The sequence below is a fragment of the Ornithodoros turicata genome, chromosome 1 (genome assembly GCF_037126465.1).
Source record: "Ornithodoros turicata isolate Travis chromosome 1, ASM3712646v1, whole genome shotgun sequence".
NCBI lineage: Eukaryota > Metazoa > Arthropoda > Arachnida > Ixodida > Argasidae > Ornithodoros > Ornithodoros turicata.
In genome coordinates this window covers 217,207,835-217,226,625 of record NC_088201.1, presented here as the reverse complement: position 1 = coordinate 217,226,625, position 18,791 = coordinate 217,207,835, and the positions used below count along the sequence as shown (strand labels likewise).

The 18,791-nt window shown below is 45.0% G+C and overlaps 1 protein-coding gene across 1 annotated transcript in view; it reads right to left on the bottom strand.

The window, feature by feature from the left end:
- Window positions 1–18,791, bottom strand: part of LOC135376582 (atlastin-2-like) — a 48,896-nt gene that overhangs the window by 9,911 nt on the left and 20,194 nt on the right. The window contains exons 5-8 of the mRNA XM_064609116.1: window positions 2,901–3,192; window positions 1,021–1,148; window positions 667–723; window positions 50–121 (exon numbers count right to left, since the gene is read on the bottom strand). Coding sequence (XP_064465186.1) covers window positions 50–121; window positions 667–723; window positions 1,021–1,148; window positions 2,901–3,192 — 549 coding nt within the window. The remainder of the gene's footprint in view (window positions 1–49; window positions 122–666; window positions 724–1,020; window positions 1,149–2,900; window positions 3,193–18,791) is intronic.

Below are 18,791 nucleotides of genomic sequence, written 5' to 3'. Positions count from 1 at the left end.
AAAAGAAAAAAAAAATCGGATGTGAGACACATGTCAATAAGTAGCTTACCTTTTTCATCTCGGTTTCATAGTAATTGACGATTTCTTCGATGACCAGCTGATTGTTTACAGATGCAGTTGCCTGTGAATAGAATTGATAATGAATTAAATGAAGCATTCATATGAATGTCGTGAGGATGATGACAGGCCTAACTTGATTTTCTGTAACGCGTAGACGACGGCCACCAACTTGGGAAGTGCGAACACGACCGTTTGTTCATGTCGACAGGCCTAAGCCACCAATAAGCAAGACGCCGCTCTCCCGCATTGGCAGTCTGACTTGCAAGGTGTAATTCAACGTAACATTCCAATACTCGCAGCTACCTCCTAATAACTTCACCTAGCAAACACGTCCGATGCTATGAATTACTAGGAACTCCTAGCCGTCAGAATGTTCTCAAGCGAATCTTTGCACACGAGCTGCATGTAACGGGAGAAGCCACGTTGAACACCCTGGCATAATATTTTTTTCAGACCGTGATCCCTGTGGCGCCATCTGTCGTTCGAGCTGAGTTTCCGGCGCACACTTCATGAATTTCTCAGGAGCTAGCCCAATAATGCATATCACATTAAACGTCACTTGTAACCCATTTCTATAGTACTAAGATGGCGTGTTGTCAAACCTACGTTGAAGACCGTCATGGGTGCCGGGAGCTGTTTTCCTTTGAAGACGTTGAAATAAGCCTGAAAAAATGTGAAAGAGTTTTCATTGTGTATTTCGCCACCGATACTTTCAAGCACAGAGTTCAATATAAATAAGTCGTATCATTCCTAGAGTGTGATAAATGGTAAATGCGTGAAAAGTTGCGTCAGCAGATGGCAAATTTTTCGGCTAAAGGCAGTGAAATGAAGCATGCAGACGAACATACATACATACGAACGAACACATATAGTAAATGTAAGCGGACAAAAACAAAGGTTGCCGATGTCCATGCCGATGTCCACATTCTGTGACAGTCAACGTAGACGAACGAAACTTACGTGAAACATGCACACGAGCTCCTTGCAGGTGACAATTCTTCCATTGATCATTTTTGGAACCAGCCTTTCGGGCGAAAGAAGATAAGGCACAAGCTTCTTCAAGTGATGCTTAAAATCTTGAGATATATCTGAATATGAAGAACGGCATTGTGGAGGTAGTGATGTAGGAAACCATGCGCAACGAGGAAAAACGTTCAATGTAGGAAACGGATTCCTATATCTGATCTGTAAATGTCCGCGACTCGAGAAACGGCCACGATGACAGCAATACGTGATAGTCATATAATCTTATTCGAGCCCAAAACCCAGTGTTCACTTCGAAGACAGTTGTATGCATGACTACGCTACTGTTGAAATCTAAGTTTCCTTCTATGTCAGTGACAGAGATGCTGTGTGCTGACGCAAATGTTCGCCTTTTGATCAATCAGGAGCACTTGCCGCGTCTCCCTTTTACAGCAACAGATGTTAGTGCCTCGTTTCCCGTCTGCGTCGCACCTCTCCTACGCCTTAGCAGTCTCCACGTGCCATCGTCGATGCTGCTGCTGGGGGATTTAACATCGACGCAGAAGAACGCAAACTTTATCACGAGCCTATAAGAAACGTTGATGTTGGACCTGGCCGGCTGAAGAGCGGCCGTAGCAACCTATAGCGGCATTGACGTGCTCTTCCAAACCCAATAACTCGTCAAGTATATGGACCACATCAACAGTCACTTCACAGTGATCACACAGTGATCACTGTGACACACTTCACAGTGATCACATATCACAAGGCAGCACTTGTCTCACTGTAGTAGCCGTGCATTCAACATAAATATAATTGTCAATGTTCACCTACAACAGCTGTCGCTGGAATGCACGTTACACAGCCGTAACCGTCCTGTGATTTTTTCCTTCAATTTTCGAAAATGTTCTATCACTCTGTACTAAATGCTCTCCAAATGACCACAGCAGCATCGGAATTGGCCTTCCTTTCGGGAGCCCTGACGGGTTGCTACAAAAACACCACATTCCCTGTACGCTGCAAATGTGCTGATCAGTTCACTAAATTCCGCGCCTGTCCATATTCGAGAACTGTTCGAGGCCACCACCTCCTACTTTTCGTTATCTCATAACGCGCGTTAAATAGTGGTGGTTCTGGTGAAAGCGCTAGCCGTTGTCGGCCTCACATACGGGGGCAACGTCACGACTGACGTGCTTGAAAATGTGCGTCCTGGGCCGACTTCTTAAGAAACTGTGCCTGAAAACAACTGGAGGGAAACCCAGGAAAAAACCCAAACAGGAGAACGGGCACCTGCATTTAAACCAGGATACCTCCCTGTCTCGAAGTGACATGGCCGGCACGCTAATAACTCAATGACGCGAGCTGCTGCACGTTTAATGCGTCACCTCGTCCAGTGATACGCCATGAGCTCTTGCGCGAGCATACCTAATGGGCTTTTGATCACGGGAACTTTAAATATGACGGTAACGGTCGCTGCATGAGTGTTCAAGATCAGGGCCCTGGAATGACATTTAGCACACTTAGCACCTTTCCGCGGTATATTGAACTGGCGCACGAATAAAAGCGTTATAAATCCCGTGTACAAAGCGCTTGCGGTTCACGCCGCCACCGATTTCGAAGCACATATTGCTTACAGGGTAGGGAAACTGCATACTCCGCGTGAATCACACTTTGATATCAAAGATAACCAATTGCGACGTTCTGGGCACGTTTCATTACGACATGTGTTCGTGCAGCAGTCACTTCGAGATCCGTGTACCTTTCCTTTTGTGGGAAAATCTATGGGATGCACGAACCTGGACTACTGTTTCCTTCTTACGACCTCCTACATACTCCACTACGGGGATGAATAAAGCTTGAATATACAGCATTCCTACCACGAAGCCTTCCGTCGAACCTCTTGTTCTCCACCGCGTCACCGGGTCTGGGCATGAGGAAACATGCCATTTCGCTGTAGCTGGTTCTGATTTTTTCGCGCAAGTCGGATACTTCACGTGGCAGTGTGGGGTCCCTTTGAAGGAAAGGGTGAAGCAGCGCTCGTCCTCCTTCCAGTCCAAATGGCTTCTCTCCGGGATATTGCCAATCACGAATGAGGAAGAGGAGCTTCTGAAACACTTCTTTGTTCTTGCCACCAGCACTTTTAGCCATGCTAGCATACTCCGCAAATAGCTGGAAGGAAAAAAAAAGAGCACAGACTGCTGACAAAGAATGGGTAAACGCGTTTTCTAGTCTTGTTTTCCTTAATGTTCGGCATATATATCCACAAGACATCCGCATCATGCACACTGGTTTCACCATTGGTCCTAGGCGGGGTTTGTCTCTGACGCGAATGGATCAACGACTTCTATTGTTCCTGGTTCTGGATGAAACTCACGTATCGGTGCTGCATTCACATCTGCTGGAACGTGTTTGTGCTCCAAGGTCAAGTAAATTCCAACGTGAGCCGTCTTGCCCCCATTTCCTCTTAACAATTAATCCAATTAAAAAATCAATTTCTGAGCTTTTCGATTTATTTTTCAAAATGTTCGCTTTATTCAACTTCTAACTGAACAACGATGCAATTTCCTATCGTAAAATATAATTTTCAATCAATAAATGCGTTTTGAAATCAACCTAAGAAAGAGAGAGGAGAAAACGTGTCATGTCCACATCTGTTTAACGATATCGAGGAAAATCGTGCGCTCAAAATGAAACGCACATATGCAGGAATACACTTTGTAAACGCATTTAACAATTAAAGTGAATAATATGACGTGCAACAGGTTCGGTAAAGGAGCAGCGAAATCCGCCACCGTTTTCCTGGAGAAGGTGCCACAAAAACTATTTATTCCAGCTTTCTATCTTCCTCCCTTGTTCCCTTCCTCAACAACCTGTGCAGTTATTATACACTATGAATTCGTTAATGAGTCAGTAGTAGCATGAGGCTCAGTAACAGCATCAGGACATGGGCACCGTCATCACAGGTTCGCAATGCGTCATACCAGGTGCGTCCCCTTGTTGCAGAGCATCACGTCTGTTGGCAGCACCGTCGTCCTCACAGCGGCTTCCGTGGAATAGATAAAAAAAAAGTGCTAGCGAGGGGAACAACACGCGCGAACATGCTGCCAACAGAAAAACCTGCAGGCCAGTCCAAGAATACACTACTCATCATGAACACACACTGCTGATCGCGAACATGTGCGGGCATGCATGCACAAGAATAACTACAAAGTAACCGCAACGGGGTAAATATTTTTTGCGTGTAAATATTTTGCAATATTATTTGCATTTTTGCAACCAGCTATACAAATTTAACGAGGTAAATACTTTGTTTGTAGTGGACATGGAGGAAACTGCTCACTAGGCTAGGTAAGCGCAAACTGTATGCATGCATTCACCACACAATACCATCTTCACAATAGGTTGTCCGTCATCACCACCACCAACGGTCGCGAAGACCGACACGCGACACCTCCATACCCAGCGGTAGCCAAACAGAGAACTGAACCCGCTACCCGCCGTCGTGGCCAAGCTGCGACAGCTCGCCGTAGACCACATAGTTTGAGATAATTCTGGCAACACTGGGCATGCACCCAATGCAAATGAAATATATGCTGCCTACCATTTGGCCAATCAGGGTCTCTCAGTTTGGCTCGCCTTTCGGGCGGTCCTGACTGCCATCGCCCTTTACTGGTTTTCACGTCTTACACTTTTGACAAAATACACATTTTTTTTTTTGCATCGTATTGACTGGAAAGTCTCACACAAGTATTCACTGTGCGTACGGGGCCCAAAGCGTTGCCTTTCTTGAGAGAGTGCAACCCAGCCAAGCTTGAACTCGCAAAACACACACACAGTCTATTCCCAGAAGCGAGCAACGCCCACATGAGTGCATGCGATTTCATGGTGAGCATCTTCTTTCGTTCCTTGAGGAGCATCAGAGGTTTCAACGAAAGGGGAAATGCTTGGGTTGCTCCAACACCGAATCGTATCTCAGATGTCACTGAATTTGAAAATGCGACGGGGCTCAAATTTGTTTCTCAGGCGCCAGCTCACCACTGCATTCCAGACCTGAACTGGAGAGACTGTTTGCAGGATGATACCAATGTCGGGAAGCATCACAAAACACGCAGAGTTACTTTAACACGAAGAAATCCATGAACACAACTCCAATACACGATACCAGAACATAATAACTATACGGTTACGGTTTTCTCTACCGACAACATTGATATGCTTCGACGCTGCTCGTAACCGACTGCCAGACCGGCTGCCCGCGAAAGGATGATACCAATGTCGGGAAGCATCACAAAACACGCAGAGTCACTTTAACACGAAGAAATCCATGAACACAACTCCAATACACGATAACAGAACATAATAACTATACGGTTACGGTTTTCTCTACCGACAACATTGATATGCTTCGACGCTGCTCGTAACCGACTGCCAGACCGGCTGCCCGCGAAAGGATGATACCAATGTCGGGAAGCATCACAAAACACGCAGAGTCACTTTAACACGAAGAAATCCATGAACACAACTCCAATACACGATACCAGAGTAGTAATGTATCAGCTCAAGTATCCGGAAACTCACATCTTCGTCTGGACGCCATTAATTAGCAATTAGAGCTAATTGGGACCCCCCACATTAATCAGGACCCACCAGGGAGTCATTACACTAATTGGGGATCATCTAAGACACGTCCAGACCACTGTGTGAGTTTCCGGCTACTTGAGCTGATAAAAAATAAAAAAATAGGTAGAAAATAAAATGAAAAGATAGAGATAGAGTGGAGAGAAGGAGTTTAGTCGAAGATCAACGACGCCATCTTGTAGAAAGCGGTCCGGAACGGCCGCTGACTGTCGCTGGGCGACGGAGCACGGAGGCAGGTTGCAAAACATCGCAGCACCAGTTCCGGACATCCTGTGACGTCAGCTGTGACGTCATCATGGCATGTCTGGGCAAGTTAGGACAGCTCTGGACATGCAAGGAGAAAAACACTCGTAATACAGAGGCTGGGAAAGCAAGAGTATGCAAACCATCAATAGCTAACAAGAAAATAGAACTAGTTACACAACAAATGATCCCACCACAACAGGAGCGCAGAACCATGCGACTGCTCCATCCGAGAGGCAGGCAGAAACTGACTCGTAATGTTTTTTTGTCGTGTATAAAGCCCCGCAGCTGCACCCCCTAGCGGTTACTTTCTCAACTAATCTCACAACAAAAGTATTAAGAATCACGCCAGCGCTACTGCCGTTCCCAAGCCAGAAGATGATAGAAAATGCGGGGGATGCCCGGTCAACAGCAACCAGCACTGGCACGAAAATCGCAAACAAAGCGGGAACAAAATTGACAAAAGCATTAGTTACGCAACAAATCGCCTCACCACAGCAGGAGCGCAGACCGATGCGACTGCTCTCCGTGACAGCCCGCCAGAAACTGAGCGAGCGCGGGGAGCGCACGTCTGCTTTCTGCGACAGCCGGAGAGAAACTGACTGGGGCGCCACTCCGCGGCCGCTACGCATACGCGCTCCTAGCGCCCTCTGGGGCGACCACCTCCGAGAGGCTAAGAGTGAACAGCATTCCAGCGCCCTCTTCTCTCGTTGCTCATTGGTCGTGAGGCTAAGTGAGAAGAGCATTCCTGCGCCCCCTGCTGGCCGTTCTCATTGGTCGTGACGTCATTCTATTGTCTCAGGGCTACCCTGTTTTTTTCCCACTAATGCTCCTTTGGTCAATCTACAATGAAGCCACAGTATGACGTCATCACGCACCTGCGTGGCTCAAGGACGCGTACACTGTACACAGGGGACCTATTATTTATTGAATCACTATCCCATGATTATTTCCTTTATTCTTCTATAACGATTGCATAGGAAACTATTGCAGAAGAGCACCATGCATGAAAGCTGATCGTAGGAATTCCAAAGTCTTACTAAATGAGACTTGCAAAAGAACAAAATATCCTAACACGTAACTCCATCAACGGCAAATAAGAGGACTAGGTACTCAACAAATCAGCACAGAGTACGGGTAACCAGGAGCGCAGAACTCAGGGCAGCACTATCGTCAAGACAACAATGTTCCTTGTCAAAAGAGAAAAAAATACTAAGTGTCAACAAAGGAAAGCATGCATATTGGGGCATGTCAGAACACGTCAGGACAAATCGTACGACTGCTGGGCAACAGAGGAAAACAAACACTTGAACAGAGTGAAAAAGGCACTCACCATCATTTTTCCCGTTCACAGCATTCCCTCATTGTAAATCCGCTCGTCACAAAATCCACCTGCATCGTCGAACACCATTCACCAGTGACGAACCACATCCGCACCCCATCAGAGGCAGACAGAACCCCACCGAAGCTACGCTCTTCCACTGACGGCCAACGCCAGGAGCAGAATTTGCGTGTCGAGACCCGTCAGTGTCCAAGAGAGAAGTGAATCCTTGCGCCCCCTGCTGGCGGTTCTCATTGGTCGTGACGTCATCCTATTGTCTCAGGGCTACCCTGTTTTTTTCCACTAATGCTCCTTTGGTCAATCTGCAGTGAAGCCACGGTATGACGTCATCATGCACCTGCGTGGCTCAAGGACGCGTACGCTCTAGACAGGGGACCTATTATTTATTGAATCACTATCCCAAGATTATTTCCTTTATTCTTCTATAACGGTTGCATAGGAAACTATTGCAGAAGAGCACCATAGACAAGAGGAGATTGTAGCATTTCATTCCCAAAGTCTTACTGTACAGGAAAAAAAAAAAGAAAAAGGTTCAGCAAGACATAAAGTCACACACCTGTCCCCCTCGCGGTTACTCTCTGAACTAAATGAATCGCAAAATTATTAAGAATAGCTCTACTCCCATTCAAGGCAGCACTATCGTCAAGAATATGCCTTGTACAAAAAGAAAAAAACTACATGTAGAAGGAAAGCATGTCAGAACAAGCCCAGGCATGTCAGCACATGTTTGTCAGACAAGGGGGAAAAAGTGAAAAGAAACAAAGAAGGAAACCAGCATCAAACTATTTCTAAGCACACGCACTCCTCTTATTCAAAAACAGTGCTCATCATAAATCTGCCCAGGACAATACACACTATTTTTCTATTGCCACACTTTTTTCCAGTAACGGTCAATGCATTGCTACAGACTGCGTGACGTCATCACATCCTGTCTGAAGAAGGCACCGACAAAGACTCCTATTATTTATTGAATCGCAATATTATTTCCTTTGTCCTACTCTTAATGACATTGATTCTCTCATTAAAATTCAACAAAAAAGCACCCCGCATATTAACGATTTTCACCCCAAAGGCTCATCATGGTCATTAGAATTACAGTAAACTGCCACTGCTCTTTTAAAATAATAAGTGAGACCACTCAACATCACCTCCAGGCTTATGTAATACGTGACCCTTTCTATGCTCATACATTCGTTGTCTCAGACTACACCTGCGAGCAAAAAAGGCGCGGAAGCCGGGTGGCCAAAGTTCCATTCGCGCATTGCGAGCATAAAGGCGGGAAAGCCTGGGAGCAAAGTTCTATTCGCGCATTCCAAAGCACAAGACAGAACGCCTTTACGGGAACACGATAGCATTCCTATACTATATTAATGATTATTGCATTGCAGTTTAGAAAAACTACAACTAAACTATAATTTTAGGAGCCCAACTTGCTATGGAAACTATAATTGCCCTATTACTTGGATCGCTACTAATGAAGCGCTCCAATTTTTTCTCTCTTCCCATTTCAGCCTTGTCATGCAGGGAAGCAGACTCATATCCAAAATAATTAATTTACACTGAGGGTGCCGTGCTTCAGGAATTCCTATCCTGCGCTCAGATGCAAGCATTTCTTCACGGATACCTTTAACAGCTGACTTCCTCAACATATCGAACACCCAACAAAATCAAACAAACAATCAGAGAAACCCTCTTCTCAGCTGCACCATGCGACTTTCTTCTGCGTAAAATCGGTGATCTGAGGAAGAGAGCAGCGAAAAATTGCGCGCGCTTGTGCTCGACCTGAAGCATATGCCAATAAACCAAGAAAAAGGCACTCATGTCTGGTATCTGATAGTGCCACATACACAGACGCATTGCCCTTGCGTAAAGAAAGCACAGGACACGGATACACAAATTTCCTTAGGTGAGCAGGGAAAAGGCTTAAGACCACAGGTCACGACACATCGCCACGCGGCTAGCACAACATGACACCAACAAGATACTAGCAGCGGGAAGAACTGCAACACTGCTAAACAAGTCCAGACATGCCACGATGGCGTCACAAATCAGGAAAAAAAAAAAAGCACACGCACGCACGCACGCACAGAGGACAACGCATTAAACACACGGAGCGCTCAGGAATAATCGTAGCGTCACCGCACATCGCTACGAAGCTAAACGTCTAACACAAGACGACACCAACAAGATATTAGCGAAGGGTAAAAATTGCAACACTACCGAACAAGTCCAGACATGCGACATCGCATACAAAACACTGCTCATCGGGGAAAAGGCCTAAGCCTGCGGCGGATCATCATAGAGCGTACACAACTTCATTTTTTCTATTTTGCGTAAACTAAACGCGGTCTGCTTGGAAAACGACGTACAAATTTTCTTAAGGAGCAGAGAAATATTTCTACTCCGTGCTCAGATACCAGCATTTCTGCTCAAAAACCTGCAAAATTAAACACTGCTTACTTCGTCAAGATATCGAACAAAATCAAACAAACAACCCCACTTCCACTGGTAGAACACTATTCAGCTTTTACGCAGGAGGCTTTCTTCTACATAAAAAGTAGAGAAAATAAGAAAAGAGCAGCGAAATATTACACGCACATTTGCTTGACTTAAAAAACCTGAAGCATATGCCAATAAACCAAGAAAAAGACACTCATGTCTGGTATCTGATAGTGCCACATACACAGACGCATTGCCCTTGCGTAAAGAAAGCACAGGACAGGGATACACAAATTTCCTTAGGTGAGCAGGGAAAAGACTGAAGACCTCAGGTCACCACACATCGCCACGCGGCTAGCACAACATGACAGCAACAAGATACTAGCAGCGGGAAGAACTGCAACACTGCTAAACAAGTCCAGACATGCCACGATGACGTCACAAATCAGGAGAAAAAAAAGCACACGCATGCACGCACAGAGGACAACGCATTAAACACACGGAGCGCTCAGGAATAATTGTAGCGTTACCGCACATCGCTACGAAGCTCAACGTCTAACACAAGACGACGACAACAACAAGATATTAACGAAGGGTAAAAATTGCAGCACTGAACAAGTCCAGACATGCGACATCGCATACAAAACACTGCTCATCGGGGAAAAGGCCTAAGCCTGCGGCGGATCATCATAGAGCATACACAACTTCATTTTTCTATTTTGCGTAAACTAAACGCGGTCTGCTTGGAAAACGACATACAAATTTTCTTAGGGAGCAGAGAAATATAGAAATTTGTACTCTGTGCTCAGATACCAGCATTTCTGCTCAAAAACCTGCAAAATTAAGCTCTGCTTACTTCGTTAAGATATCGAACACCCAACAAAATCAAACAAACAACCCCACTTCCACTGGTAGAACACTATTCAGCTTTTACGCAGGAGGCTTTCTTCTACATAAAAAGTAGAGAAAATAAGAAAAGAGCAGCGAAATATTACACGCACTTTTGCTCGCATAGCTATAAGAGAAAAAAATAAATAAAATAACGACGCACACGCTAATAAACTGTGACAAAGACACCCATTTCTGCTATCAGATAATTATTGCATAATGCTAAATATTCATTTGCATTGGCCCTGCGTAAAGAAACCACAGGACAGGGATACACAATCTATCTTAAGCGAGCACGGAAAGTCACTTCTACTCGAACAGCTTAATACCATAAAGTCTGAATTTTTGCAAAGAAAATAAAGCCTGAACAGCGCTACGAAGGTGACAGACACATACAAACATACAAACAAACACTTCTTCGAGTCTGTATTATCTTTTAAAAAATAACGAAAGCACACATAAAAAAAATCAAATCGGCTAGGTAGCCTACCAGACGTTGTGCCTTAAAGTTGGCTGCACGCAATGTGCGGAAGCATGCTGTGAAGCCAACTTGCGGTTTTGCTGGATGCACATGAAGTCCGATTCCAATTGGAAATCGCGCTAAGGACGTGCCAAACGTGGAATTTTCGCAAGATTAATCCCAATACCTGGAATTCTGTTCATTTTAGCGGGAATGCTGGCGCTTGTGCTCCATTATTCGAAATTTTCGAATATTCGAATTTCTCGATTATCAAATTTTCGAATACGAATAGGGTTCGAATATCAACAATATTCGAACAATATTCGAAATTTCGAATATTCGCACACCTCTAGTGAATACTGACACTCAACGATATATAACAAAAAAACAAACAAATTCCATTCTCATGAACTCTCCTCTGCCGAGCGGCTTTCTCCTGCTCTACCTGGATGCTGACTTTTTCCCCCCTCACCTACATTCTGCGTAAAAACAGTGACAGAAGAAAAGAACCGCGAAAAATTACACGCATTTGTGTCACAGGACAGAGATACACAAATTTCCTTAAGTGAGCAGGGAAAAGGCTTAAGTCGGTACCGCTCAGGAATAATCGGAGAATCACCGCGTATCGCTACGCGGCTAGCGCTTGAACAGCGCTACGAACGTGACAGATACATACTAACAAACAAACAAACAACAGCAGGACCGGCGTCGGGCACTCATAAAATACCCTGGCCAAAACAAAGACTTCGCCAGGTTCGCGAGGCAATTCCATTAAAAACGCTCGTCCTATCCTACAGATAGCAATGCAAATGCGACTGCCCTTATTTTTTAAACCACTATTTCACGCAATAGTACATAAATGTATCACTCGTGCCACACGAAAAGGCAAACACTTACTTGTCAAGTGGGGTCCCAGCGCGTGCGCGCGCGCACACACACAGGCACACACACACACACACTAACATTTTCACACTCACAAACACAAAGTCTATTTTCACAACCACATAAATCCATATTATTCCTCAGGTCAATAATTATCCTGCCGTCGTCAAAAGACGGCACAGACATGTATGCTTACGCAAGACAATCGGTCCTCGTTCCGGATGTAATAGGATATCGTCACTCGGCCGGCGCGAACCAATAAAGAAAGAAAGGAATGCATGTTCGCTATACGAAGAAAACGGTGCCGTGCTTCTACGCAGCGATCATTATACAGACGCGTAAATGTGAACATCATTCGCTACACACTGTAGCTCTCATCATTTTTAAACCAAACCGTGTTCATAGGTCTTCACTAAATAGGTGAGCCGATAATGACTCCAAATAAAATAAAATAAAATAATCATTCCAGCATCGCTGGCTGCAAGCTTGGGTACCCAACAGAGCAGCGCGCTCCTATCAACACGCCTTGGGCTGACCTTACACACCCGAAGCCTTTTCTGAATGCATTCTGCCGGCGCTGGAATAAAAGATTTATCGCGAGGGTACTACGATGTCAGCTCTGTTGCTGTTGAAGTGATAAAACAGTGCGCCCGAACCGCGAAGCGCGCGCGCGGGCCCGGTCTCGCGGTTTGGACTCGCGACGCGTGCGATTCCCCGCAGCGCGAGCGCAACGCGGACCCGTTCTCGCGGTTTGGACGCGCGCGATTGCCCGAGTAAGCGCACTGTTTTATCACTTCAACAGCAACAGAGCTGACATCGTAGTACCCTCGCGATAAATCTTTTATTCCAGCGCCGGCAGAATGCATTCAGAAAAGGCTTCGGGTGTGTAAGGTCAGCCCAAGGCGTGTTGATAGGAGCGCGCTGCTCTGTTGGGTACCCAAGCTTGCAGCCAGCGATGCTGGAATGATTATTTTATTTTATTTTATTTGGAGTCATTATCGGCTCACCTATTTAGTGAAGACCTATGAACACGGTTTGGTTTAAAAATGATGAGAGCTACAGTGTGTAGCGAATGATGTTCACATTTACGCGTCTGTATAATGATCGCTGCGTAGAAGCACGGCACCGTTTTCTTCGTATAGCGAACATGCATTCCTTTCTTTCTTTATTGGTTCGCGCCGGCCGAGTGACGATATCCTATTACATCCGGAACGAGGACCGATTGTCTTGCGTAAGCATACATGTCTGTGCCGTCTTTTGACGACGGCAGGATAATTATTGACCTGAGGAATAATATGGATTTATGTGGTTGTGAAAATAGACTTTGTGTTTGTGAGTGTGAAAATGTTAGTGTGTGTGTGTGTGTGCCTGTGTGTGTGCGCGCGCGCACGCGCTGGGACCCCACTTGACAAGTAAGTGTTTGCCTTTTCGTGTGGCACGAGTGATACATTTATGTACTATTGCGTGAAATAGTGGTTTAAAAAATAAGGGCAGTCGCGTTTGCATTGCTATCTGTAGGATAGGACGAGCGTTTTTAATGGAATTGCCTCGCGAACCTGGCGAAGTCTTTGTTTTGGCCAGGGTATTTTATGAGTGCCCGACGCCGGTCCTGCTGTTGTTTGTTTGTTTGTTAGTATGTATCTGTCACGTTCGTAGCGCTGTTCAAGCGCTAGCCGCGTAGCGATACGCGGTGATTCTCCGATTATTCCTGAGCGGTACCGACTTAAGCCTTTTCCCTGCTCACTTAAGGAAATTTGTGTATCTCTGTCCTGTGACACAAATGCGTGTAATTTTTCGCGGTTCTTTTCTTCTGTCACTGTTTTTACGCAGAATGTAGGTGAGGGGGGAAAAAGTCAGCATCCAGGTAGAGCAGGAGAAAGCCGCTCGGCAGAGGAGAGTTCATGAGAATGGAATTTGTTTGTTTTTTTGTTATATATCGTTGAGTGTCAGTATTCACTAGAGGTGTGCGAATATTCGAAATTTCGAATATTGTTCGAATATTGTTGATATTCGAACCCTATTCGTATTCGAAAATTTGATAATCGAGAAATTCGAATATTCGAAAATTTCGAATAATGGAGCACAAGCGCCAGCATTCCCGCTAAAATGAACAGAATTCCAGGTATTGGGATTAATCTTGCGAAAATTCCACGTTTGGCACGTCCTTAGCGCGATTTCCAATTGGAATCGGACTTCATGTGCATCCAGCAAAACCGCAAGTTGGCTTCACAGCATGCTTCCGCACATTGCGTGCAGCCAACTTTAAGGCACAACGTCTGGTAGGCTACCTAGCCGATTTGATTTTTTTTTATGTGTGCTTTCGTTATTTTTTAAAAGATAATACAGACTCGAAGAAGTGTTTGTTTGTATGTTTGTATGTGTCTGTCACCTTCGTAGCGCTGTTCAGGCTTTATTTTCTTTGCAAAAATTCAGACTTTATGGTATTAAGCTGTTCGAGTAGAAGTGACTTTCCGTGCTCGCTTAAGATAGATTGTGTATCCCTGTCCTGTGGTTTCTTTACGCAGGGCCAATGCAAATGAATATTTAGCATTATGCAATAATTATCTGATAGCAGAAATGGGTGTCTTTGTCACAGTTTATTAGCGTGTGCGTCGTTATTTTATTTATTTTTTTCTCTTATAGCTATGCGAGCAAAAGTGCGTGTAATATTTCGCTGCTCTTTTCTTATTTTCTCTACTTTTTATGTAGAAGAAAGCCTCCTGCGTAAAAGCTGAATAGTGTTCTACCAGTGGAAGTGGGGTTGTTTGTTTGATTTTGTTGGGTGTTCGATATCTTAACGAAGTAAGCAGAGCTTAATTTTGCAGGTTTTTGAGCAGAAATGCTGGTATCTGAGCACAGAGTACAAATTTCTATATTTCTCTGCTCCCTAAGAAAATTTGTATGTCGTTTTCCAAGCAGACCGCGTTTAGTTTACGCAAAATAGAAAAATGAAGTTGTGTATGCTCTATGATGATCCGCCGCAGGCTTAGGCCTTTTCCCCGATGAGCAGTGTTTTGTATGCGATGTCGCATGTCTGGACTTGTTCAGTGCTGCAATTTTTACCCTTCGTTAATATCTTGTTGTTGTCGTCGTCTTGTGTTAGACGTTGAGCTTCGTAGCGATGTGCGGTAACGCTACAATTATTCCTGAGCGCTCCGTGTGTTTAATGCGTTGTCCTCTGTGCGTGCATGCGTGTGCTTTTTTTTCTCCTGATTTGTGACGTCATCGTGGCATGTCTGGACTTGTTTAGCAGTGTTGCAGTTCTTCCCGCTGCTAGTATCTTGTTGCTGTCATGTTGTGCTAGCCGCGTGGCGATGTGTGGTGACCTGAGGTCTTCAGTCTTTTCCCTGCTCACCTAAGGAAATTTGTGTATCCCTGTCCTGTGCTTTCTTTACGCAAGGGCAATGCGTCTGTGTATGTGGCACTATCAGATACCAGACATGAGTGTCTTTTTCTTGGTTTATTGGCATATGCTTCAGGTTTTTTAAGTCAAGCAAATGTGCGTGTAATATTTCGCTGCTCTTTTCTTATTTTCTCTACTTTTTATGTAGAAGAAAGCCTCCTGCGTAAAAGCTGAATAGTGTTCTACCAGTGGAAGTGGGGTTGTTTGTTTGATTTTGTTCGATATCTTGACGAAGTAAGCAGTGTTTAATTTTGCAGGTTTTTGAGCAGAAATGCTGGTATCTGAGCACGGAGTAGAAATATTTCTCTGCTCCTTAAGAAAATTTGTACGTCGTTTTCCAAGCAGACCGCGTTTAGTTTACGCAAAATAGAAAAAATGAAGTTGTGTACGCTCTATGATGATCCGCCGCAGGCTTAGGCCTTTTCCCCGATGAGCAGTGTTTTGTATGCGATGTCGCATGTCTGGACTTGTTCGGTAGTGTTGCAATTTTTACCCTTCGCTAATATCTTGTTGGTGTCGTCTTGTGTTAGACGTTTAGCTTCGTAGCGATGTGCGGTGACGCTACGATTATTCCTGAGCGCTCCGTGTGTTTAATGCGTTGTCCTCTGTGCGTGCGTGCGTGCGTGTGCTTTTTTTTTTTTTCCTGATTTGTGACGCCATCGTGGCATGTCTGGACTTGTTTAGCAGTGTTGCAGTTCTTCCCGCTGCTAGTATCTTGTTGGTGTCATGTTGTGCTAGCCGCGTGGCGATGTGTCGTGACCTGTGGTCTTAAGCCTTTTCCCTGCTCACCTAAGGAAATTTGTGTATCCGTGTCCTGTGCTTTCTTTACGCAAGGGCAATGCGTCTGTGTATGTGGCACTATCAGATACCAGACATGAGTGCCTTTTTCTTGGTTTATTGGCATATGCTTCAGGTCGAGCACAAGCGCGCGCAATTTTTCGCTGCTCTCTTCCTCAGATCACCGATTTTACGCAGAAGAAAGTCGCATGGTGCAGCTGAGAAGAGGGTTTCTCTGATTGTTTGTTTGATTTTGTTGGGTGTTCGATATGTTGAGGAAGTCAGCTGTTAAAGGTATCCGTGAAGAAATGCTTGCATCTGAGCGCAGGATAGGAATTCCTGAAGCACGGCACCCTCAGTGTAAATTAATTATTTTGGATATGAGTCTGCTTCCCTGCATGACAAGGCTGAAATGGGAAGAGAGAAAAAATTGGAGCGCTTCATTAGTAGCGATCCAAGTAATAGGGCAATTATAGTTTCCATAGCAAGTTGGGCTCCTAAAATTATAGTTTAGTTGTAGTTTTTCTAAACTGCAATGCAATAATCATTAATATAGTATAGGAATGCTATCGTGTTCCCGTAAAGGCGTTCTGTCTTGTGCTTTGGAATGCGCGAATAGAACTTTGCTCCCAGGCTTTCCCGCCTTTATGCTCGCAATGCGCGAATGGAACTTTGGCCACCCGGCTTCCGCGCCTTTTTTGCTCGCAGGTGTAGTCTGAGACAACGAATGTATGAGCATAGAAAGGGTCACGTATTACATAAGCCTGGAGGTGATGTTGAGTGGTCTCACTTATTATTTTAAAAGAGCAGTGGCAGTTTACTGTAATTCTAATGACCATGATGAGCCTTTGGGGTGAAAATCGTTAATATGCGGGGTGCTTTTTTGTTGAATTTTAATGAGAGAATCAATGTCATTAAGAGTAGGACAAAGGAAATAATATTGCGATTCAATAAATAATAGGAGTCTTTGTCGGTGCCTTCTTCAGACAGGATGTGATGACGTCACGCAGTCTGTAGCAATGCATTGACCGTTACTGGAAAAAAGTGTGGCAATAGAAAAATAGTGTGTATTGTCCTGGGCAGATTTATGATGAGCACTGTTTTTGAATAAGAGGAGTGCGTGTGCTTAGAAATAGTTTGATGCTGGTTTCCTTCTTTGTTTCTTTTCACTTTTTCCCCCTTGTCTGACAAACATGTGCTGACATGCCTGGGCTTGTTCTGACATGCTTTCCTTCTACATGTAGTTTTTTTCTTTTTGTACAAGGCATATTCTTGACGATAGTGCTGCCTTGAATGGGAGTAGAGCTATTCTTAATAATTTTGCGATTCATTTAGTTCAGAGAGTAACCGCGAGGGGGACAGGTGTGTGACTTTATGTCTTGCTGAACCTTTTTCTTTTTTTTTTTCCTGTACAGTAAGACTTTGGGAATGAAATGCTACAATCTCCTCTTGTCTATGGTGCTCTTCTGCAATAGTTTCCTATGCAACCGTTATAGAAGAATAAAGGAAATAATCTTGGGATAGTGATTCAATAAATAATAGGTCCCCTGTCTAGAGCGTACGCGTCCTTGAGCCACGCAGGTGCATGATGACGTCATACCGTGGCTTCACTGCAGATTGACCAAAGGAGCATTAGTGGAAAAAAACAGGGTAGCCCTGAGACAATAGGATGACGTCACGACCAATGAGAACCGCCAGCAGGGGGCGCAAGGATTCACTTCTCTCTTGGACACTGACGGGTCTCGACACGCAAATTCTGCTCCTGGCGTTGGCCGTCAGTGGAAGAGCGTAGCTTCGGTGGGGTTCTGTCTGCCTCTGATGGGGTGCGGATGTGGTTCGTCACTGGTGAATGGTGTTCGACGATGCAGGTGGATTTTGTGACGAGCGGATTTACAATGAGGGAATGCTGTGAACGGGAAAAATGATGGTGAGTGCCTTTTTCACTCTGTTCAAGTGTTTGTTTTCCTCTGTTGCCCAGCAGTCGTACGATTTGTCCTGACGTGTTCTGACATGCCCCAATATGCATGCTTTCCTTTGTTGACACTTAGTATTTTTTTCTCTTTTGACAAGGAACATTGTTGTCTTGACGATAGTGCTGCCCTGAGTTCTGCGCTCCTGGTTACCCGTACTCTGTGCTGATTTGTTGAGTACCTAGTCCTCTTATTTGCCGTTGATGGAGTTACGTGTTAGGATATTTTGTTCTTTTGCAAGTCTCATTTAGTAAGACTTTGGAATTCCTACGATCAGCTTTCATGCATGGTGCTCTTCTGCAATAGTTTCCTATGCAATCGTTATAGAAGAATAAAGGAAATAATCATGGGATAGTGATTCAATAAATAATAGGTCCCCTGTGTACAGTGTACGCGTCCTTGAGCCACGCAGGTGCATGATGACGTCATACTGTGGCTTCATTGTAGATTGACCAAAGGAGCATTAGTGGGAAAAAAACAGGGTAGCCCTGAGACAATAGAATGACGTCACGACCAATGAGAACGGCCAGCAGGGGGCGCAGGAATGCTCTTCTCACTTAGCCTCACGACCAATGAGCAACGAGAGAAGAGGGCGCTGGAATGCTGTTCACTCTTAGCCTCTCGGAGGTGGTCGCCCCAGAGGGCGCTAGGAGCGCGTATGCGTAGCGGCCGCGGAGTGGCGCCCCAGTCAGTTTCTCTCCGGCTGTCGCAGAAAGCAGACGTGCG